The 24,728-nt window shown below is 39.9% G+C and overlaps 1 protein-coding gene and 1 non-coding gene across 3 annotated transcripts in view; both read left to right on the plus strand.

Moving 5' to 3' along the window:
• Positions 1 to 93: 93 nt before the first annotated feature.
• The window catches only part of NMRK1 (nicotinamide riboside kinase 1), a 70,668-nt gene continuing 46,033 nt past the window's right edge, over positions 94 to 24,728 (plus strand). For both annotated transcript variants that reach the window (XM_004383287.2, XM_023737743.1), the window contains exons 1-2: positions 94 to 192; positions 20,084 to 20,146. In XM_004383287.2, the coding sequence (XP_004383344.2) occupies positions 20,118 to 20,146 (29 nt within the window). In that variant the 5' untranslated portion in view covers positions 94 to 192; positions 20,084 to 20,117. The remainder of the gene's footprint in view (positions 193 to 20,083; positions 20,147 to 24,728) is intronic.
• On the plus strand, positions 13,394 to 13,500 carry LOC111821814 (U6 spliceosomal RNA). Its single transcript, XR_002825152.1, has one exon. It is a non-coding gene; the product is annotated as a U6 spliceosomal RNA (small nuclear RNA).

Raw genomic sequence — 24,728 nt, forward strand, 5'->3', positions numbered from 1 at the left:
AGGCAAGGCTAGGATGGCCCCGGGCGCGCGCCGCTGAAGGGAGAGGGCCGGAGCCGCGCGGAGTCGCGCGCGCCAGGCCACGCTCGCCGATGTCCCGCCCCGCCCCAACGGGAAGGGGGTCCTTGGCGCGGCGTCCGTCCCCAGTGGGAAAGACAGACCAGTGGCGACCTCTACGTGGGTTCCTCTAACGTGGTAGGGGCGCGGGGAGAGTGGTTGTGGCCCTTTCAGTTAGCGAGCTGCGGGTAGCGGCGGGTTATTTAGTATCAAGCGCGCATTTGGTAGTCGCCTCCGCTGGGTAGCTTGGGAGGATTCGAACTGGCGCGAGGTGAGTACCTGCCTGACCTTGTCGCGTCGCGCCACCTCGCTGGGGCCTGAAGGTATTTCCAGGATGTCCCTGCGCGGGGGCCTGGAACCTGGTTTGGTCTTGCAAGCCCGCTTGGGACTCTTACCACCTTAAACGGCCTAATAAATACCCTGCCCAGGAGAACGTGTACTTATGATGGCGCAGCGCTTTAAGGCCCCGTAAACCAAAAAAAACCCGAACCCGTTGCCGTCGAGTCGATTCCGACTCCTTAAAATGGGAGTGCTATAGCCGGAGACCACCCTGGTAGTTGGGAGAAGTTACTAGGGACGGTGTCAGATCTTAATCCTTACGGGAGCAGAGTCTCGTTCCTCTAGCACTGAAGTTGACCAGCTACGGCCCTCGAGCTAGCAATGGTTTTTACATTTTTCAATGTTTGAAAAGAAATAAAAAAAAGAATATTTTGTGACACGTGAAAGTTACATGAAATTCAGATTCCTGTCTCCCTAAAGTTTTATTGGAACACAGCCACACTCCTTTGCTTATTTATCTTTTTGTGGCTGTCCTCTGCGTTATTAAGGCAGCATTGAGTGGCTGCTCTCAAAGCTGAAAACATTTACTATCTGGAGCTTTGCAGAAAAAGTTCGCAGAGCCCTGACCTAGCAGATTGAATCGCCAATGGAAGAAGGTCTAGATCGTATAAGGAAGGCAGTTTGCGTATTTCCGAAGTAGAACAGTCAGATATTATAAGCCAATTGTATATTAGGGGAAAGAAAAATTGAAAATAACTGTTTACATCAGAACCTTCATAAAGGGAAGCTCCAACATTTCTAGTAATAAATAAATAAATAAATAAAACCAACCCCACTGCCGTCCAGTGGATTCAGACTCATAATGACCCTATAAGACAGAGTAGAACGGCTCCCATAGGGTTTTCAAGGCTGTAAGTCTTTACTAAAGCAGACTGCCACATCTTTCTCCCCAGAACCTTGGTACCTTTCAGTTAGCACCCTAGAGCTTTGATCACTGCGCCACCAGGCCTTCTCCACATTTCTGGTAGTGGCTGGCAAAAGATACAGTGATTTCATGTTTACCAAAAGGAGGCAAAGTTTAAAGAAAAGTAGGAAAACACTGCCCTGTCTCATGAAAGAAGATAATCAGAATATCTGTTTGTCTTAGTTATCTAGTGCTGTTTTAACAGAAATACCACAAGTGGATGGCTTTAACAAAGAGAAATTTATTCTCTCACAGTCTAGGAGGCTGGAAGTCCAAATTCAGGGTGCCAGCTCCAGGGGAAGGCTTTCTCTCTGTCAACTCTGAGGCAAGGTCCTTTTCATCAGTCTTCGCCTGGTCTAAGAGCTGCTCAGGTGCAGGGGCCCAGGGTCCAAAGGACATGCTCCCCTCCTGGTTCTTCATTCTTGGTAGTATGAGGTCCCCGTCTTCTCTGCTAGATTCTCAAGAGATTGACTCAAGATACAACCTAATCTTGTAGATTGAGTCTTACCTCATTAACATAACTGCCTCTAATCCTGCCTCATTAACATCATAGAGGTAGGATTTGCAACACACGGGGAAGATCACCTCAGATGACAAAATGGTGGACAGTCACACAATACTGGGAATGATGGCCTAGCCAAGTTGACACACATGTTTAGGGGACACAATTTAATCCATAACACTCTTGAATAAAATAAATGTGTAAAGAGTTCTGAAAACATTTCACTTTTTTTTTTTAAATATCAAGACAACTGTTTCCAGGCATTTGAAAATTACAACATCTTGTCCCCACATCATCTTTTATCCTTCAAACCATTTGTATTAGGGAGTTTCTGTCATCTTTGCAGTTTTCTGATACTGGACATGCCAGTCTGACCATTCTGTAATTTAGAATCCAAAATGTACCATGTTATTAGTGAAATGTATTAAACATAATAAATCCCCTTTATGAAAAAGTGGCAGTGGTTCAGTGGTAAAATTCTTGCCTTCCATGCAGGAGACCCAGGTTGGATTCCTGGCCAGTGCTCCTCACGCGCAGCCACCACTCATCTGTCAGTGGGGACTTGTGCGTTGCTGTGATGCTGAACCGGACTCAGTGTAGCTTCCAGACTAAGATGGACTAGGGAGAAAGGCTTGGCATTCTGCTTCTGAAAATTCAGTGAAAACCCTGTGGATCACAATGGTCCAATTTGCAGCTAAACATGGGCACTGTGAAGGACTGGGCAACATTTCTTTCCGTTGTGCGTGGGGTGATCGTGAGTTGGGGGCACGCTTGATGGTGGCTTATAATTATGAAAAATGGACTCAATCGCACATTTGACTTAGGATTAAAAAAAAGTATAAAAAAATTATTCGTTTTGAGTTTGGTTTTAACTACTGTATGCGAATGTTCTGTTGAGGAGAGCTTTGCACATATTGGAAGAATAAACTGCAGAAATATTTTGCAAAATTGAAGTTGGCACATATTCCTAGTGATAGCCTATGCTGTATTGATGAGGCTGGAAAATTCAGATACTTTTCTCCCTGAGGATATCAAATGATTTACAGTTTGTAGTTGATCAAGCTTGATAAGAAGCTTGATATCAAGTTGATAAAATAGGTATCTGCTACTGCTTACATTTGGGGCCTGGCAACTCTTTTTTTCTTTTAACAGCTTCTACATGTATCATTTAGTGACATTGATTGCATTCTTGAAGTTGTGCAGCCATTGTCACCCTCCTTTTCTGACTTGTACCTCCCCAGTTAACATAAATTCACTGCTCCCTAAGCTTCCTATCTAAACTTTAAGGTTGCTGTTGTCAATTTGATCCCATATAGATAGTTCTTAAAAGAGCATAATGTTCAAGGCAGACATTTTTTACTACTTGAGGTAAACTATTGTTTGGTTTTAAGAAGACTTCAGGGGATATTTTTGTTTTAAGGTTTGAAGATTATCTCAGGGCAGTAGTTTCAGGGGTTTATCTAATCTTCATGGCTCCAGGAAATCTGGAGTCCATGTAAATTTGAAATTCTATTCTGCATTAACCCCCTTTTGACCAGCATTCTGCTGTAGAATCTTTCATCAAAATGTTCAGTAATGGTAGCCAGGCACCATCCATTTCCTCTGGTATCATGGCAAAGGAGGCAGTTGTTCTTGGAGGCAGTTAGCCACACATTCCATATCCTCCTATTCTTAACTCTCCTTTTTCCTCTGTTGCTCCAGGCGAATAGAGACCAATTGTGCTTTGGATAGCTCCTTGCAAGCTTTTAAGACCCCAGGCACTACGCAGTGAAGTAGGAGGTAGAACAGAAGTGCTAAACATGTTATTAGGTCAGTTAACTGGAGTGTCCCATGAAACCATGACCCTAAACCTCCAAACCAAGGAACCAAATTCTATGAGGTGTTTGGTTGTACATAAGCTGCCTAACAGCTATTCTTTTTTTCTTTTGGAGGGACGGTGGGGCAGTAGGGCGGTGCGGTTGTTGTAAATATCTGTCACACAATTCTTGCTGATTCAACTTTTTGCAGGTTGTCTTAGTCATCTCGTGCTGCTGTAAGATAAATACCACAAGTCGATGGCTTTAACAAAGACAAATTTGTTCTCTCACAGTCTAGTAGGCCAGGAGTCCGAATTCAGGGTGCCAGCTCCAGGGGAAGGCTTTCTCTCTCTGTTGGCTCTGGAGGAAGGTCCTTGTCATCAATCTTCCCTTGGTCTAGGAGTTTCTCCACGCAGGAAGCCCAGGTGCAAAAGATGCACTCTGATCCTGATCCTGACACTGCATTGTTGGTGGTATGAGGTCCCCAAGTCTCTCTGCTAATTTTTCTCTTTTATATCTCAAAAGAGATTGACTTAAGACACAACCTAATCTTGTAGATTGAGTCCTGCCTCATTAACATAACTGCCTCAGATCCTGACTCATTAACATCATAGAGGTGGGATTTATAACACATAGGAAAATCACATCAGATGACAAAATGGTGGACAATCAGAATGTTGGGAATCATGGCCTAGCCAAGTTGACACACATTTGGGGGGACACAATTCGATCCATAACACAGGTGTACAATTTTTTGACAGGAATTACAATAATCAGCTGTGCAACCCTACCCTTAATCAGTGCAGTATTTCCATCACTGTTAACCCCTCCCTTTCCCCCTTCCTCCCACTCCTGGTAACCACTAATAAACTCTGGTCTCCATACTTCTGCATTTTCATGTCTTCTTATATTATGAGGTCATATGATATTTGTCCTTCTGTGACTGATTTATTTCACTCAGCATAATGTCTTCCAGCTCCATCCATATTGTTGTGTATCAAGACTTCATTTCTCCTACTGGCTGAGTAGTAGTCCATTGTATGTATATACCACATTTTGTTTATCCATACTGGGCATTCAGGTTGTTTCTACCTTTTGGCTATTGTGAATAGTACTGCAATGAACATTGGTGTATACAAGTATCTGTTTGAGTCTCTGCTTTCAAGTCTTTTGGGCATATACCTAGGAGTGGAATTGTTGGGTCATATGGTAGTGCTGTTTTCAGTTTGTTGAGGAACTGCCACACTTTTCCACAATGGCTGTACCATTTTGCATTCCTACCAGCAATGGGTAAGGGTTCCATTTTCCCCACATCCTTGCCAACATTTTTTATTTTCTTTTTTTTTTTTTTAATCTTAGCCAACCTAGTGGGAGTGAAATGGTATGTCATTATGGTTTCGATTTGCATCTCTCTGATGGCTAATGATGCTGAGCATCTTTTCATGTGTTTGTTGGCCATTGAGATGTCCTTTGGTGAAATGCCTATTCAGGTCCTTTGTCCATTTTATGATTGGATTATTTGTCTTTCTGGTGTTAAGCTGTCAAAGTTTTATATATATTTAAAGATATTCTCCCAGTCAGTAGCTTGTCTTTTCACTTTTTTGGTGAAGTCTTTTGATTAACTAAAGTTTTGAATTTTTATGAGGTCTCATTTATTTATTTTGTCTTTTGCTGTTTGTGCATTTGTTATTATATTTGATAATCCATTGTTAAAAGCTAAGCCTGACAGTGTTGCCCCTGCTTTTTCTTCTAAGAATTTGATAGTTTTAGTTTGCACATTTAGGCCCTTAATCCATTTTGAATTTGTTTTTGTGTGTGGTGTGAGACAGGGATCCTGTTTCATTCTTCTGTGTAAGGAAATCAAATTTTCCCAGCACATTTATTGAAGAGAGTCTTCTTTCCCCCACTAAATAGACTTACCATCCTTGTCAAAAATCAGTTGACCATAAATATGTGGGTTTATTTCTGGACTCTCAATTATATTCCATTGGTCTATTTGTTATACCAGTACCAGGCAGTTCTGATTACTGTGGCTCTGTAGTATGTTTTAAAATCAGGAAATGTGACTCCTTCTGCTTTATTCTTCTCTTTCAGCATTGCTTTAGGTATTGGGGGCCTCTTACCATTCCATATAAAGTTGAGGATTGGTTTTTCTATTTCTGTAAAGAAGTCTGTTGGAATTTTGATCTGTATTGTGTTGAGTCTTGAGATTGTTTTGGGTAGTATTGACATCTTAACAATATTAAGTCTTCCAGTCCATGAACATGGTGCATCTTTCCATTTATTAAATCTTCTTTAATCACTTTCAGCAGCGTTTTATAGTTTTTATTGTATAAGTCCGTCACATCCCTAGTTAAATTTATTCCTAGGTATTTTATTGTCTTAGATGCTATTGTAAATGGAATTGTTTCCCTAATTTCCTTTTTAGATTTCTCATTGCTGGTGTATAGAAACCTAACTAATTTTTTTTTGGGTGACCTTGTACTCAGCAACTTTGTTAAATTCCTCTATTAGCTCTAGAAATTTTCTTGTGGACTTTTTGAAGGCCCTGGCAATTCTTGACTGTAAGCTTTTTAAATCTGATTTTAAAATAATCCTTAAAGAGAGCAACAGGCAGTCAAATAATAGAGTGTGGTATGGAGGTAGATCATGTCAGGCCTGAACTTGGAGCTCACGTGAAGCTGCCGTGTGTGTCCAACTGAAATAAATGGCCTCAGGGATTGCTAGCCTCCCCCCGCCCCATCCCCTCAGGCCTGCCACATTTCTTTTGTCCCAGTTCCCCACCCCTCCCGCTGCACTGTCCCCTGCTCATTGTGCATGAGTTGCACCCAGCACTTACCCAAGCATTGTCTTGGACAAGCCAATACTGCTGTAACTGAATTAAGCTAAAAGATTAGAGGGGAGGGTGTCTTTGATAGTAGAAACTTACATTTGACTATGGGAGTTCCCTCCTAAGCCGGAGGGATTTTATAAGTATGTTCTTGACTCCACCTCACTCTTGGCTTCTGAGTGGGGAGAATTTCCAGATGAATAACCCCCTCCAGCCTATTTCGGTGCCACAGCCATACTGACTTGTTGTTTATGCATTATGTAATTGATGCAGTATCTTCACATGTATCGGAAGATGTGGCAGGAAGGCCAGGACCAGTAGTCCTTTCCATTCAATGGACACAATAAATAGATGCCATTGATGAAAACGAAAAAACCATATACATTGCCATGGAGATGATTCCTGCCCATAGCGACCCTATAGGACAGAGCGGAACTGCCCCAAGGAATTTCCAGGGCTGTAATGTTTATAGAAGCAGACTGCCACATCTTTCTCCCATGGAGTGCCTGGTGAGTTTGAACTGCTGATCTTTCAGTTAGCAGCTGAACACTTTACCCACTGCACCACCAGGGCTCTCTCTTGCCCCATTAATAGTAATGACATCATTAATGCATGCCAGCATGGCAATTAAGCCAGCCCGTGTGCAACATCCTTTCTTTACTCTTGGTAAGCAAGTGCTTTTTAGCAGCCTGGGGTATTAGAAAGAAGTTAACTTGCTTGGTATTAGTTTCATTTCTGGCTTTTCCACTGACTAGCTCTGTAACCTTGGGCACATCACTCCATTGCCTGGGCCAGTTTTCATATCTGCAAAATGAAGGGGTGGACTATATGATCTCTGAGGTTATACTTCCCTGTCTTGAGATAAGTTCCTGAAAGCTATCCAAAAATAGGAGGGCTTGGGGTGGGGAATGACAAAGTGTTATGAATTGTTAAAAAAGTTTTGCCAAGCGAGATCATTAACCTACTACCATCTACTGACAACATATAAAAGAAAGGACATGTATCACCAAAACTATTAAGCAAGATATCTCAATACAAAGGGCAGCCTTTCCCTTCCCAAGAAAGAACAGTTGGCAGCCTGGCATTGACCTATCAAAAATAAGAGTAGAACACTGACAGAATGTGAGAAAAATGTGGAACAGAACCTCAAATTTTTAAAAAATAAAAAACCAGACCAACTTGACTGGTTGCAACTGGAGGACTCCCTGAGGCTATTCCGCTGAGATACTCTTCAAACTGAAACTAACCCTTGAAGTCACCTTGTAGCTACATAACCGATTGGCTGAAAAAAGACTATCACTTGTAAGTCCTGTGCTCCTTTTAAAAATCACCTATATGAGACCAAGCAGTCAGCAATTACTTTAAAACAAAGATGAGAGTGTAAGGCAGCAGGAAAACTGGATTAATGGAAATGCAGCCAGAACAGAAATGATGAGAATGTTTACACTGTTAAAACAAAAATCATATTAAGCCAATAATAAAAAGGGATTGGGGTTTATTTAATACATGATTTGCAAATCAGGGTAGCATTTTGACTATAGAACAGAAATGTTCTGAAGATGAGAGAACCTCGAAACACTCTTATACCAAATCTTATCGGCAGTGCCATGAAAAAAAGGATCAGGACAGAACTGATAAATCCGTGTTCAGGAGGGATTTTCATAAAGCATTGTGTTGAAGAACAATTAAAATAATTACTGATTTGCCGTAAACATAGCTTCCAGTCTGACCCTGGTGGCACAGTGGTTAAGAGCTTGACTGCTAACCAAAAGGTTGGCCGTTGGAATCCACCAGCCACTCCTTGGAAACCCTGTGGGGCAGTTCTGTTCTGTAGGGTCTCTATGAGTCGGAATCGACTTGACAGCAGTGGGTTTGGTTTTTGGTTTTCTGACCTGTGGAGTCTTCCCAAAATGACTGAATTTTTCAAAAGAGCACAATGCCCGAAGCAAAACTGTCTTACTAGTTTATCTAGACCGTTGTTTGACTCAAAAGTGGCTTTTAGGAACCAGCTTTCCCAGGGCTTAAGGTTCAAAAGAACACCTAAGGGCAGTGGCCTGGCTAGGTTACCTCAGCTTCCATGAAAGCCAGAAATCTTAACTCTGGGAGAATTAAAACAATCTCAACACATTGTGAACAATGTAACCAATGTCACTGAACAACTTGTATAGAAATCATTGAATGAGAAGTTAAACTGCTATGTAAACCTTTATTGAAAACACAGTAAAACATTATTTAAAAAAATAAAAAGAATAGGGTAAAATAAAATTCAAGTGCAGAAAAATTACAACCTAAAAATTGATTTTACAATATTCCTCATATGCAGTTCTTTCCTTGATACACGCTGGCAATTCGGATGAAGGTGTATGTTCAATAGTGCAACACCAAGTGGAACTTAGATGTCCAGCTTGTTCTGATATTTTCTTTTTATCACAGTCATTATCAAATTCTTGTCTTACATAGGCTTGTTAATGAAAGTAGAACTGAACTTTAAACTATTTTACTCAGTTTGGAATATTCTGGATAAACTGAGAAGCAACCAAGGAACAAACAGCCCTCTCACTACCAGGCTCTTCTCCCCACCACAGCCCCACCCTCTACCTCTGTGTCTGCTACATATCCCAAACTGCATAGCTGGCGTCCCTGATCATCCAAAGCAGAGCAATCAGGAATAAAAGGCAGTAGTGTCAGTCCAGGGTACTCTTCAGGAGCCACTATTGTAAGGTTCCTATGAACTGAGCTCACCTTTTCACTTATGTTGCATCAAAATAACTACAGAACTGCTTTGGTGAGCCTTAGGGGGCCATGTATGAAACTGCCCTTCACCCCATAGAGCAGGGGTCAGCAAACAAAGGCACTTGCCTGTTTCTCTTTGGTTGTGAGGATAGTTTTTAAGAATGAACATTTGCAATCAATTCCATGATAAACCAGCAGCCACTGAATCAATTCCAAGTCATGTGTCCTTGTGCTCCATAGGGTTCTCAGTGGCTGATTTTTTGGAAGTAGATCACCAGGCCTTTCTTCCAAAGTACCTCTAGATGGACTTGAACCTCCAACCTGTCAGTTGGCAGCCAAGCTCCTTAACTGTTCACAGTCAAGATGCATTGATAATTACTGGTGATTGGAATTCAAAAGTTGGAAACAAAGAATAAGGATCAGTAATTGGAAAATTATGGTCTTGGTGATAGAAACAACGCCGGAGACTGCATGAAAGAATTTTGCAAGACCAACAACTTATTCATTGGAAATAAATTTTTTCACATAAACAGAGACTATACACGTGGACATCACCAGATGGAATACACCAGGAATCAAATCAACTACATCTATGGAAAGAGATGAAGAAGCACAATATCATCAGTCAGAACAAGGCTAGGGGCCAGCTGCAGAACAGACCATCAATTACACATATGTAAGTTCGAGTTGAAGCTAAAGAAAAATAAAAGAAGTCCATGAGAGCTTTTCAGTGTATGACCTTGAGTATATCCCACCTGAATTTAGAGACTATCTCAAGAATAGATTTGACACATTGAACACTAATGACTGAAGACCAGAAGAGTTGTGGGATGACATCAAGGACATCATATATGAAGAAAGCAAAGGGTCATTAAAAAGAAGGAAAGAAAGAGAAGACCAAAATGGATGTCAGAAGAGATTCTAAACTTGCTCTTGAACGTAGAGTAGCTAAAGGAAATGGAAGAAATGAAGTAAAAGAGCTAAACAGAAGATTTCAAAGAGCGGCTCAAGAAGACAAAGTATTATGATGAAATGTGCAAAGACCTGGAGTTAGAAAATCAAAAGAGAAAAACACACTTGACATTTCTCAAGCTAAAAGAACTGAAGAAAAAATTCAAGCCTCGAGTTGGAATATAGGATTCTATGGGCAAGATATTGAACAATCAAGGAAGCATCAAAAGAAGATGGAAGGAACACACAGAGTTGCTATACCAAAAAGAGTTGGTCAGTGTTCATCCACTTCAGGAGGTAGCATATGATCAAGAACCAGTGGTACTGAAGGAAGAAGTCCAAGCTGCACTGGAGGTAATGGTGAAAAACAAGTCTGCAGGAATTGACGGAATACCAATTGAGATGTTTCAACAAATTGATGCTATGCTGGAAGTGCTCACTTGTCCATGCCAAGAAATTTGGAAGACAGCTACCTGGCCAACTGACTGGAAGAGATATATATCTTTGGATCTGTCAAAGAGCAGTGGTCCAGTGGAGTGTGGAAATTATCAAACGATATCGTTAATATCACACACAAGTAAAATTTTGCTGAAGATAATTCAAAAACAGTTGCAGCAGTACAATGACTGGGAATTGCCAGTATTCAAGCTGGATTCATAAGAAGATGTGGAATGAGGGATATCATTGCTGATGTCAGATGGATTCTGGCTGAAGGCAGGGAATACCAGAAGGATGTTTGCCTGTGTTTTATTGACTATGCAAAGGCATTCAACTGTATGGATCATAACAAATTATGAATAACATTGTGAAGAAAGGGAATTCCAGAACACTTCATTATGCTCATGAAGAACCTGTACGTAGATCAAGAGGCAGTAGTTGGAACAGAACGGGAATACTGTGTGGTTTAAAATCAGGAAAGGTGTGCATCAGCGTTGTACCCTTCCATCATTCTTATTCAGTCTGTATGCTGAGCAAAAGTTTGAGAAGCTGGACTATATGAAGAATGTGGCATCAGGATTGGAGGAAGACTCATTAACTAACTACAATATGCAGATGACACAACCTTGTTTGCAGAAAGTGAAGAGGACTTGAAGCACTTACTGATGAAGTTCAAAGACTACAGCCTTCAGTGTGGATTACACCTCAACATAAAACAAAAATCCTCATAACTAAACTAATAAGCAACATTATGATAAACAGAGAAAAGACTGAAGTTGTCAAGGATTTCATTTTACTTGGATCCACAATTAACGCCCATGGAAGCAGCAGTCAAGAAATCAAACAACAAAATGCATCGGGCAAAATTGCTACAAAAGATCTCTAAAGTGTTGAAAAACAAAGATGTCACTTTGAGGATTAAGGTGCACCTGACCCAAGCCATTATATTTTCAGTCTTCTCATAGGCATGTGAAAGCTGGGCAACGAATAAGACTGAAGAAGAATTGATGAGTTTGAATTATAGTGTCGGCAAAGAGTGTTGAATACACTACGGACTGCCAGAAGAATGAACAAATCTGTCTTAGAAGAAGTACAGCCAGAATGCTCCTCAGAAGCAAGGATGGCAAAAATTTATCTCACTTTAGACATGCTATCAGGAGGGACCAGTCCCTGGAGAAGGACATCATGGTAAAGTAGAGACCCAGCGAAAAAGAGGAGGACCCTCAGTGAGATAACTGACAGTGTCTGCAACAATGGGCTCAAATTGTGAAGATGGTACAGGACTACGCGGCGTTTCATTCTGTTGTATATGGAGTCACTATGAGTAGGAACCAACTGGACAGTGCCTAACAACAACAACTTATAATTGTTGTTGATTTTGCCCTGATAACCTGATTTTAATAAACCTGATTTTACCTTTTTTTTCTTTTTTCCACCCCCACTCCTCCCATCCCTCATAACCATCAAAGATTGTTTCTTTTTCTTTGTAAACCTTTTCATGAGTTTTTATAATAGTGGTCTCATACAATATTTGTCCTTTTGTGATTGACTTATGTCACTCAGCATAATGCCCTCCAGATTCATCCATGTTGTGAGATGCTTTGCAGATTCATCATTGTTCTTAATCGTTGAGTAGTAATCCATTGTGTGTATGTACCATAATTAACATTCATTCATGCCCATTCATCTGTGGATGGGCATCTAGGTTGTTTCCATCTTTTTGCTGTTGTGAACAATGCTGCAGTGAACATGGGTGTGCATATGTCTTATCGTGTGATGGCTTTTATTTCTCTAAGATATATTTCTAGGAGTGGGATTGCTGGATCATATAGTACTTCTATTTCTAGCTTTCTAAGGAAGCGCCACAGCGTTTTCCAAAATGGTTGTACCATTTTGCATTCCCACCAGCAGTGCATAAGAGTTCCAATCTCCCTGCAGCCTCTCCAACATTTGTCATTTTCTGTTTTTTTGATTCATGCCAGTAATGCCGAGGTGAGATGGTTTTTCATTGTAGTTTTGATTTGCATTTCTCTAATGACTAGTGATCACGAGCATTTCCTCATGTTTCTGTTAGCTGCTTAAATGTCTTCTTTGGTGAAGTGTCTGTTCATTTCCTTTGCCCATTTTTTAATTGGATTATTAGTCTTTTTATTGAAGAGGTGTTGTATTTTCCTGTAGATTTTTAGAGATTAGACCTTTGTCTGATTTGTAATAGCCAAAATTTTTTTCCCAGTCTGTAGGTTCTCTTTTTTTACTCTTTTGGTGAAGTCTTTTGATGAGCATAAGTGTTTAATTTTTAGAAGATCCCAGTTATCTAGCTTATCTTCTGGAGTTCGTGTGTTGTTAATTATGGTTTGTATCCGTTAATACCGTGTATTAGGGTCTCTAGCATTGATCCTGTTTTTTCTTCTATGATCTTTGTAGTTTTTGGTTTTATATTTAGGTCTTTGATCCATTCTGAATTAACTTTTGTGTATGGTGTGAGGTATGGGTCCTGTTTGATTGTTTTGCAAATGGACATCCAATTTTGCCAGCATCATTTGTTAAAAAGACTGTCTTTTCCCCATTTAATGGGCTTTGGGCTCTTGTCAAAGATCAGGTGACCGTAGGTAGATGGATTTACATCTGGGTTCTCAGTTTTGTTCCATTGGTCAATATGTCTGTCATTGTACCAGTACCAGGCTGTTTTGACTACCACAGCTGTCTAGTAGGCTCTGATGTCAGGTAGCGTGAGTCCTCCTACTTTATTCTTCTTCTTCAGTAATGCTTTACTTATCTGAGGTCTCTTTGCTTTCCATATAAAGTTAATGATTAGTTTTTTTCATCTCTTTAAAGAATGTTGTTGGGTGCTCGCTTCGGCAGCACATATACTAAAATTGGAACGATACAGAGAAGATTAGCGTGGACCCTGCGTAAGGATGACACGCAAATTCCTGAAGCTTTCCATATTTTTAAAGGAAATCAAAGCTAAAACATTGAAAATAGGGAAATAGATGTCAATATGTAAAAGATGATGACATTAAAACAAAAAAGAGGGACTTAAAAAATGTAGACAAATTTTTCATATGGAGAGGAAGTCAAGGCAATATAAAGAAATAAAAGACTGGTGTAAACTTAGAAAAATAGGGGTAAATATTAAGGTAACCACAAAGGAAACTAACAGTCCTACAAGTTAAAATAAAAAACTAGAAAAATAAAGAATGTTGTTGGTATTTGGATCAGGATTACAATGTATTTCTAGATTGCTGTGGGTAGAATGTCATTTTCACAATGTTGAGTCTGCCTATCCATGAGCATGGTATGTTTTTCCATTTATGGGGATCTCTTTTGGTTTCTTGCAGTAGTGTTTTGTAGTTTTCTTTGTATAGGTCTTTTACATCCCTGGTTAGATTTATTTCTAAGTATTTTATTCTTTTAGGGGCTATTATAAATGGTGTTGTTTTCCTGATTTCCTTTTCACCGTTCTCTTTGTTGGTATATAGGAATCCAACTGATTTTTCTATGTTTATCTTGTATCCTGCTACTCTGCTGAATCTTTTACTAGTTCCAGGAGTTTCTCATGGAGTCTTTTGGGTTTTCTATATGTAGTATCACATCATCTGCAAATAGGGACAGTTTTACTTCTTCATTACCAATTTGGATGCCCTTTATTTCTTTTTGTTGCCTTATTGCTCTAGCTAGGACTTACAGCACAATGTTAAATGGGAGTGGTGCTAAAACACATCTTTGTCTTGTTCCTCTTCTCAAGGGGATTGTTTTCAGCTTCTCTCCATTAGAAATTATGTTGGCTGTTGGTTTCGTATAGATGCCCTTTGTTATGTAGAGGAATTTCCCTTCTATACCTATTTTATTGAGAGTTTTTATCAGGAATTGGTGTTGGACTTTGTCAAATGCCTTTTCTGTGTTGATTTAGATGATCATGTGATTCTTTTATTTATGTAATGGATTACATTGATTGATTTTATAGTGTTGAAATATCCTTACATACCTGGTATGAATCCTACTTAGTCATGGTGTATTATTTTTTTGATATGATGCTGAATTCTCTTGGCTAGAATTTTGTTGAGAATTTTTGCATCTATATTCCTGAGAGATATTGGTCTGTAATTTTCTTTTTTTGTGGTGTCTTTGCCTGGTTTTGGTATCAGGGTTATGCTGGCTTTGTAGAATGAATTTGAAAGTATCCCTTCCTTTTCTATGTTCTGAAATAATTTGAGTAGTACTCGTGTAAGCTCTTCTCTGAATGCTGGAATTCTCCAGTGAAGCCGTCAGGGCCAGGGCTTTTTTTTTGTTGTTGTTGGGAGTTTTTAATTACCTTTTCAATCTCTTCTTTTGTTATAGATTTATTTAGTTGTTCCGTCTCTGTTTGTGTTAGTTTAGGTAGATAGTGTATTTCTAGAAATTTGTCCATTTTCTCTAGATTTTCAAATTTATTGGAGTATATACTTTTTCATAATACTTTGTTATGATACTTTTTATTTCATTTGGGTCTGTTGTAATATCCCCAATTTCATTTCTTATTTGGGTTATTTGCATCCTCTCCTGTTTTTCTTTTGTCTGTTTGGCTAGTGATTTGTCGATTTTGTTGATCCTTTCCGAGAACCAACTTTTGGTTTTGTTGATTCTTGCTATTTTTCTATTCTATATTTCATTTACTTCTGCTCTAATCTTTATTATTTCCTTTCTTCTCGTGACTGTAGGCTTCTTTTTGCTGTTCCTTTTGTGTTTGTTTGAGTTGTGTAGCTAATGTTTTGATTTTGTCCCTTCTTTTTTGATGTGTGCATCTATTGCTATAAATTGTCCTCTGAGGACTGCCTTTGTTGTGTCCCAAAGGTTTTGGTATAATGTGTTTTCATTCTCGTTTGATTCTAGGAATTTTTTTATTCCATCTTTGATTTCTTCTATTACCCAGTGGTTTTTAAGCAGGGTGTTATTTAGATTCCATGTAATTGATTTTTTTTCCTTACTCTTCCTGTTGTTAATTTCTACCTTGATGATGTTGTGGTCAGAGACGATACTTTGTATTATCTCTGTTTTGGATTTTTTTTAGGGCTGCTCTGTGTCCTAAGATGTGGTCTCTTCTGGAGAATGTTCCAAGTGTGTTGGAAAAGAATGTGTACTTCATAGCTGTTGGGTGTAGTGTTCTATACATGTCTGTGAGGTGGAGTTGGCTGATTGTGCCCTTTAGGTCTTCTGTATCTTTGTTGAGTTTCTTTTAGATGTTCTGTTCTTTACCGAGGGTGGTGTGTTGAAATCTCCTACTGTTACAGTGGAACTGTCAGTTTTTCTTTTCAGTGCTTTAAAGTTTGTTTTATGTATTTTGGAGCCCTGTCATTGGGTGCATAGGTATTTCTTATGGTTATGTCTTCATGCTGGATCGTCCCTTTAATCATGATATAGTGCCCTTCTTTGTATTTTATGGTGGATTTTGTTTTAAAGTCTTTTTTATCTGGGATTAATATTGCCACTCCTGCTCTTTTTTGGTGGCTGTTTGCTTGATATATTTTATTCCATCCTTTGATTTTTAGTAAATTTATGTCTTCATTTCTAAGGTGGGTCTCTTGTAGACAGCATATTGATAGATCCTGTTGTTGTTTTTTTTTTATCCATTCTGTCACTCTATCTCTTTATGGGTGCATTTAGGCCATTTACATTCAGTGTAGTTATTGATAGTTGGGAGTTTATTTTATCATTTTGTAGTGGATTTTTGTGGTGCTGACAATTTCTTTGTTCCTGTTACTCTCCTGTGCTGAATTCCTTTTGTTTGTGGGTTTTTTTTTTTCATTTCTTTTGTTTTTGTAGATTTTGTTTTCACTGAGACTTTATGTTTTTCTTTTTTATTTTGATGAGTAAGTTTGTTAACTTTCTTTTTGATTACCTTGAAATTTACCCTTATCTTCCTAAGTTTGAATGAGTCTATTGTTACTTTGTATCACCTTGCCTTCCTCTCTATTAGAAGTTTCTATACCTACACTGTTTATACCCCCTTTTATTGTTCTGATGTTGTTGTCATTTGCATATTTATCTCTCTGGTTTCCTGTTGTAAATCTTTTGTTTTTGGATAGTCCTTGAGAGTTCATTTTCTACGTTGGTATCTGGTGTGATCTTGTGTCCTAGATTCAGGCTGTCATCTGATGGTGTTCTCAAACCGCAGGACTCCCTTTAATAATTCTCGTAAGTTTGGTTTGGTTTTTACGTATTCCCTTAATTTTTGTTTATCTGGAAATGTCCAGATTTCACCATCATATTTGAACGAGAATTTTGCAGGATATATTATTCTTGGTTGGCAGCTTTTTTCTTTTAAGGTGTTGTATATGTCATCCCATTGCCTTCTTGCCTGCATGGTTTCTGCCGAGTAATCAGAGCTTATTCTTACTGTTTCTCTTCTGTATGTGAGTGTTCGTTTTTCTCGAGGTGCTATCAGGATTCTCTGTTTGTCTTTGGTTTTAGCGAGTGTGATTATGATATACCTTGGTGATATTCTTTTGGAGTTTGTCCTATATGGGGTTTGTCGAGCTTCTTGGACGATCAGCTTTTCATCTTTCATGATACTAAGGATGTTTTCGGTCAGCAATTCTTCAGTGATCCTCTCTATGTTTTCCGTTTTCTCCTCCTGTTCTGGAACTCGGATCACTTGGAAATTTTTGCTTTTGAGTATATCCCATATAATTCTCAGGGTTTCTTCATTTTTCTTTGTCCTTTTTTTTTTATTTTTCTGCAAAGTTTCAAGTGTTTGTCTTCAACTTCACTGATCCTATCTTCCATTGTTTCATACCTGTTCTCAGCCCTTCTGTGACGCTGTCCTTTTCTGAAATCTTGTTGTGTATCTTTTGGATTTCTAATTGTTGTTTTTGTATGATTTCTAGTTGTAATTTACTTGACATTTTGTTCCTGTGTTATTTTCCTGAATTCTTTCATTTTTTGTTTGTATTTTCCATGAATTTGTCTGTTTTTTTCTCATTTTTGTTTGCTTTTTGCTTCAACTCTTGAATAGCTCTGAATATTAGATATTTGAATTCCCTATCAGGTAGTTCTAGTGCCTTTTCTTGTACTGGAAAGTCATCTGGTGTTTTATTTTGGACGCCTACTGGAACCATCCTGTCTATTTTTTTACGTGTTTTGATATTGTCTGCTGTCTTTGGGACATTTGGTAGTTATTTTCGTTTATTAATTGTAGATTTGTTCTGTCCTGCTTTTTTGTTTTATCTGGTTATGCCTGAGTAGGTGGTTTGTGCATTCTTTGTTGTTCGTTTGTCTGTGGACACGGTATTTTTCACCTCCTTGTCCAATGATCAGGGCTGATCACTCAGTTATGGTGCAACAAGACAGGTCCAGCTGAAAAGGAAGGGCTGGTATAGGTTGTGGCACATACTGGGGCTGACAAAGTGAGCTGGTGGTCAGTGCAGGGCAGGTTCCAGTAGGCTGTGCCTGTGCTGCTCAGGAGTGCAATATTCAGCACATGGTTCAGATAGGCAGGAGGGAGGGGAAGGAGGAGGTTGTGATTTGTGGAGCTAGGCTGGGTATGGGAGAAGAAACAGGAGCAAAAAAAAAAGTGCTGAGCTAGCTTACCATTGGAGTAGAGAGACAAGATGCCGAGAAATGAAGAAAAACAAAAAGGAAAAAATAAAATAAAAATTATATTAAACAGTGCCCCCAGGGTTCCCACTGACATGGCTGCGAAGACTAGGGAAGCAGCTCCCAAGCCTCGCAGTACAGCACAGCTAGAAGGGGTGGAGATGCTACACAGCGACAGGTATTCAGGAGACAGGAAAAGAAGGTAAGTAGAAAGAGATGAGAAACTGAGAAACAAAGAAAAATAAAAAGGAAAAAAGAAAAAGAAAACGAACAAAAAAAAAAAGGAAAAGGGAAGAAAAGTCCCCAGGGATCCCACCAGTGTGGCCGCACGTAACAGGGAAGCAGTTCCCCAGCTGAGTGGCGCTTCACAGTGTGTCAAGAAGAAGCAAAGATGGCACATGGAGTCAAGTGTTTGAGAGACAGGCAGGGGAGGAGGTGAGAGGCAGGGAAGAAATCAAAAGAGGCCAAAAAAAGCAATAGCAGCAACAAAGAAATGGCCATGAAGAAGCTGGCCATAGTTGGCAGGGCAAATCCTCCAGTCACAGTTCACCGGGAAGCAGTGAATCGGCCCTCCAGGAAGCCAGGATTTGGCCAGCCAGGAAGTGGCGAAGGTCAAGCAGGGGGAGGCAAGGTAGAGGCTGGAAAAGTGTGTCTCGCTGGTTAACAGGTGCTCTGTCTCCTGCTCGGAGCTCTGTGAATCTGCTTTCCTGTACTCCCTGTCTGCCGATCTCCGACGGGAGTCCAAGTCCAAGGTGGTGGATTCGTGCTGTGTTAGCTAATAGGGGACCTCCATTTGTAACTCTCCTCGCTTTCTATTCTCTGTCAGTTTCTTATTCCATTTGGTACTCGGTTGAGTTTTTTATCTCTGTTTGATGCTTAGGGTTCCAGGATTGATGTTTGTCTCTGTTTTACTTAGTTTTTTGGGTCTTTGCTGTGGAGGGATGGCGTAGTACTTCTGTCTATAGCACCATGTTGGCTCCATCTCCTGATTTTGCCTTTTTGACAACAAAATTCAAATATGTACTGGTAGATCTATTTCTGAAAAAATTTGTCTACACTGGCTGTAGTGGAGTCCTGGTGCAACAGTGGTTGAGAGCTCGGCTGGTAACCAAAACGTCAACAGTTCAAATCCACCAGCTCCTTGGAAACCCTATGGGGCAGTTCTGCTCTGTCCTGTAGGGTCACTATGAATGAGAATTGACTCGACAGCAATGGGTTACCCTGGCCTTGTTGTTGGGTGTTGACAAGTTGATTTTCAACTCCTAGTGACCCCAGGTGACAGAGTAGAACTGCCCCATAGGGTTTTCTATGCTGTGATTTTTACAGAAACATGTCACCATGTCTTTCTTCTGGGTGGGTTCAAACCAGCAACCTTTCAGTTAACAGCTGAGCACTTAACTGCCACCAGAGCTCCTGACCTCGGCCTTTGACCAAGACTCTTCAATGAGAAAATGGTGCCCTTAAAAGGGAATTAAGTGTCCTTTTGCCTCTGGCCAGCACTGACATTCTTCCTCTTTCAGAAGAGGAGAAAGAGAGGTCAGCCGAGAGGGTTCACCAGCCCCGGGTTTAATGTTTCATATCGAGGTGATTGAGCTTTGCACGTGAAATGTGACCTGGCTCGGGAATGTGAAACTCTCTGGACTATGCTGTGGCCTAACAACTCTTCCTGCCCTTGAAAAAGACAAATTCAAGGGCATAAGCTTGGCCATGGGCCCTTTTAGCTCATTTGACATCTGTTTATATCCCCTGAGCATGCAGCAGCTATTGGCACTTTGCAGTAGAGTGTGGCAGAGAAAAACCAGTACCGTGTGAAGACTTCCATGCCATGTTGATAATCCAGAGTAGGATAAGTGAGAGATGACTGTCATTGTTTCCCCCCAGCTGGCCTTCCTAACTTACGACTATTTATTTTACCACTTTAGACATCTCAATGATAAACTTCTGATTTTTTTTTTTTTAAGGAAATTTTAGGAAGACGTGACTTTCAAGCTGATTATGAAAACATTTATCATTGGAATCGGTGGGTGAGTAAGTTTGCTATAAACAGTGAGTGAAGACACTCAGGATGTTCAAACGAGTGTTTTCATATAGACATGGTTGGGGAAGGAGAAGCAATGGGAACGATTTCTGAAGCCTGGGGAAGAGCAGGCCACTGTGGAATATCAGACAGTGGAGCTCTGGCTACACAGGTGCCAACAGGAGATGAAAGAGTTGAAATATGAGAGTAATAAATTTTATCTGCTTCACCATGTGTTTTCTGGAGCTAACACCAGAGGCAAGACCTGATCAGACACCGCTTTGGTTTGGGGTGATTTATTATTCCCCATCTGGGTGTTCCTCCAGCATGATGGAGGAGAAAACCTATTCTTTCCTGTGAGGCCCAGCTGTGGACATGTGGAATAGAGAACAACCTCACTCCACTCCTTTCCCCCGTACTTAGGGGACCATATGTTCTAGGTTGCCTGAGCTAGTCTTTTTTGCCCTGGCATAATTGTTAATTTGTCCCTTTGTCTCTCAAAAGTGTGCTAAATTATATGACACCCTGCCTATGATACAAGACACAGACGTGCAAATAAGACATCAGCAACAGCTAAGAAGGAAATTATTTGTTTTGCTACCAGATTGTTTTCGTCTTTTCTGAGTGCATTCATATTAAAACCAAAAACCAAACTGATTGCCCTCAACTCAGTTACAGCTCATGGTGATCTCATGTGTTGCAGAGTAGAACTATGCTCCATTGGGTTTTCTTGGCTGTAATCTTAACAGAAGCAATTCACCAGGCCTTTCTTCCACAGCACTGTTGGATGGGTTTAAACCACCAACCTTTAGGGTTAGTAGTCAAGCGCAACCATTTGCACCCCTAGGGTCCTGCATTCACATTATGTGTGGCCTAATTATTAAAATGTTTAAGACTGTTAAAACATTTTTAACTTCAGGGAGATCATTGTGTTATTGTATTACATTACTATAATAAACATCATCAATTAGAAGTAAACTGAATGTCGGAACTCTGTCTTGCCTTGCCTCCCATCTGATTAGAACCAAATCTGTTCCATTTTTCTTTGTTGTACCTCTCTTACTCATCCCTTCCTTTCCATACTCATTGCCACAATCCTAATTCAGGCACTTATTCCCAAATTCCAGTCTCCTTCTCATAATCTTTCCTAGTCATCTCTACCAGTTTAATCTTTTTTTTTTCCCAAACAGACATTTATACATACATTGTTATGTGACTCTAATTGCTCTCTCCATACTGTGACACTACACTCCCCCTTTTCACCCCCGATTCCCCATGTCTGCTCAATCAGCTCCTAACCCTGTCTGCCTTACCATCTCACCTCCGGACAGAAGCTGCCCATTTAGTCTCTTGTATCTACTTGAGCTAAGAGGCGCACTCCTCGCGAGTATCACTTTATGTCCCACAGTCCAGCCCAATCGCTGTCAGAAGAGTTGGCCTCGGAGATTGTTTTAGTTCTGGGCTGATAGAGAATCCAGGGGCCATGCTTTCTGGGGTTCCTCCAAGTCTCAGTCACACCATTAAGTCTGGTCTTACTAGAATTTGAGTTCTGCATACCACCTTTCTCCTGCTCCATCCGGGACTCTCTGTTGTGTTCCCTGTCAGGGGTCATTGGTGGTAGCCGGGCACCATCTAGTTCTTCTGGTCTCAGGCTGATGAAGTCTCTGGTTTATGTGGCCCTTTCTGTCTCTTGGGATAATACTTTCCTTGTGTCTTTGGTGTTCTTCGTTCTCTTTACTCCAGGTGGTTGGGACCAATTGATGCATCTTAGATGGCCGCTTGCAAGCTTTTAAGACCCCAGACGCCACTCACCAAAGTAGGATGCAGAACATTTTCTTAATAAGCTTTGTTATGCCAGTTGACCTTGATGTTCCCTGAGAGCATGGTCCCCAGACCTCTACTCCTGCTACTCTGTCCCTCAAAGTGTTTGATTGTATTCAGGAAACTTCTTAGCTTTGGTTTAGTCCAGTTGTGCTGACTTCCCCTGTAGTATGTGCTGTCCTTCCCTTCACCTAAGATAATTCTTATCTACTATCTAGTTAGTAGATAACCCTCACCCTCCCTCCCCATCCTCCTAACCACCAAAGAATGTTTCCTTCTGTGTTTAAACCTTTTCTTGAGTTCTTAAAATAGTGGTATTATACAATATTTGTCCTTCTATGACTAAATTCACTCAGCATAATGACCTCCAGCTTCCTCCATATTATGTTTCGTGGCTTCATCATTGTTCTTTATTGTTGCATACTATTCCATTGTGTGGATGTACCATAATTTGTTTATCCACCGTAATTTGTTTATCCATTCATCAGTTGATGGGCATCTAGGTTGTTTCCATCTTTTTGCTATTGTGGACAGTGCTACAATGAACATGGGTGTGCATATATCTATTCGTGTGACCACTCTTATTTCTTTAGAATATATTGCAAGGAGCGGGATAGCTGGATTGTATGGTACTTCTATTTCTAGCTTTTTAAGAAACCGCCAAATTGATTTCCAAAGTGGTTGTTGTACCATTTTACATTCCCACCAACAGAGTATGTGTTCCAGTCTCTCCACAACCTCTCCAGCATTTATTATTTTGTGTTTTTTGGATTAATGCTAGCCTTGTTGGGGTGAGATGGTATCTCATTGTAGTTTTGATCTGCATTTCTCTAATGGCTAATGATCATGAGCATTTCTTCATGTGTCTGTTAGCCACCTGAATATCTGGTTTGATGAAGTACCTGTTCATATCCTTTGTCCATTTTTTAATTAGGTTATTTGTCTTTTTGTTGTTGAGGTTTTGCAGTATCTTGCAGATTTTAGAGCTTAGATGCTGATTGGATATGTCAAAGCCAAAATTTTTTTCGCAGTCTGTAGGTTGTCTTTTGACTCTTTTGGTGAAGTCTTTTGATGAACATAAGTGTTTGATTTTTAGGAGCTCCCATTTATCTAGTCTGTCTTCTCATGCTTGTACATTGTTACTTACGGTTCATATTGTGTTTATGCCATGTATTAGGGCTCCTAGCGTTGTCCCTATTTTTTCTTCCATGATCTTTATCATTTTCGATTTTCTATTTCTTTGATCCATTTTGAGTTAGTTTTTGTGCATGGTGTGAGGTATGGGTCTTGTTTCAGTTTTTTCAGGTGGAGTCCCATTATGCCAGTTCAACGCCATTTCTTAAAGAGACTATCTTTTCCCCAATTAACAGACTTTAAGCCTTTGTCAAATATCAGCTGCTCATAGGTGGATGAATTTATGTCTGGATTCTCAATTCTGTTCCATTGGTTATGTATCTGTGGTTGTACCAGTACCAGGCTGTTTTGACTACTGTGGTGTTACAGTAGGTTCTAAAATCAGGTAGTTTGAGGCCTCCCACTTTGTTCTTCTTAAGTAATGCTTTACTTATTTGGGGCCTCTTCCCTTTCCATATGGAGTTGGTGATTTGTTTCACCATCTCATTAAAAAATGCCTTTGGAATTTGGATCGGGATTGCATTGTATCTGTAGAATGCTTCGGGTAGAATTAATATTTTCACAATGTTGAGTCTTCCTATCCATGAGCAAGGTATGTTTTTCCACTTATGCAGGTCTCTTTTGGTTTCTTGCAGTAGTGTCTTGTTGTTTTCATTGTATAGATCTTTTACATCTCTGGTTAGATTTATTCCTAAGTATTTTATCCTCTTGGGGGCTGTTTTAAATGGTGTTGATTTGGTGATGTCCTCTTCGAGGTTCTCTTTGTTGATGTAAAGGAATCCAACTGAGTTTTGTATGTTTATCTTGTATCCTGAAAATTTGCTGAAATCTTCTATTAGTTCCAATAGTTTTCTTGTGTATTCTTTAGGGTTTTCTGTGTATAAGATCATATTATCTGGAAATAGAGATACTTTGACTTCTTCCCTACAAATTTAGATGCCCTTTATTTCTTTTTCTAGCCTAATTGCTGTGGCTAGGACCTCCAGCACCGTATTGAATAAGAGTGGTGATAAAGGACATCCTTGTCTGGTTCGCTTTCTCAAGGGGAATGCTTTCAGACTTTCTCCGTTTAGGATGATGTTGGCTGTTGGCTTTGTATAAATGCCCTTTGTTATGTTGAAGAATTTCCCTTCTGTTTCTATTTTGCTGAGAGTTTTAATCATGAATGGGTGTTGGACTTTGTCAAATGCCTTTTCTGTATCAGTTAATAAGATTATTTGATTGTTGTCTTTTATTTATGTGATGGATTCCATTGATTGTTTTCCTAATGTTGAACCATCCCTGCATACCTGGTATAAATCTCACTTGGTTATGTTGAATTATTTTTTTGATATGTTGTTGAATTCTGTTGGCTAGAATTTTGTGGAGGATTTTTGCAACTATATTCATGAGGGATATTAGTCTATAATTTTCTTTTTTTGTGGTGTCTTTATCTGGTTTTGGTATCAGGGTTATGCTGGCTTCATAGAATGAGTTTGGGAGTATTCTGTCCTTTTCTGTGCTCTGAAATACCTTTAATAGTAGTGGTGTTAATTCTTCTGTGAAAGTTCAGTAGAATTCTCCGGTGAAGCCATCCAGGCCAGGGCTTTTTTTTGTCAGGAGTTTTTTAATTACCTTTTCAATCTCTTCTTTTG

The sequence above is a fragment of the Trichechus manatus genome, unplaced genomic scaffold (assembly GCF_000243295.1).
Source record: "Trichechus manatus latirostris isolate Lorelei unplaced genomic scaffold, TriManLat1.0 scaffold00107, whole genome shotgun sequence".
NCBI lineage: Eukaryota > Metazoa > Chordata > Mammalia > Sirenia > Trichechidae > Trichechus > Trichechus manatus.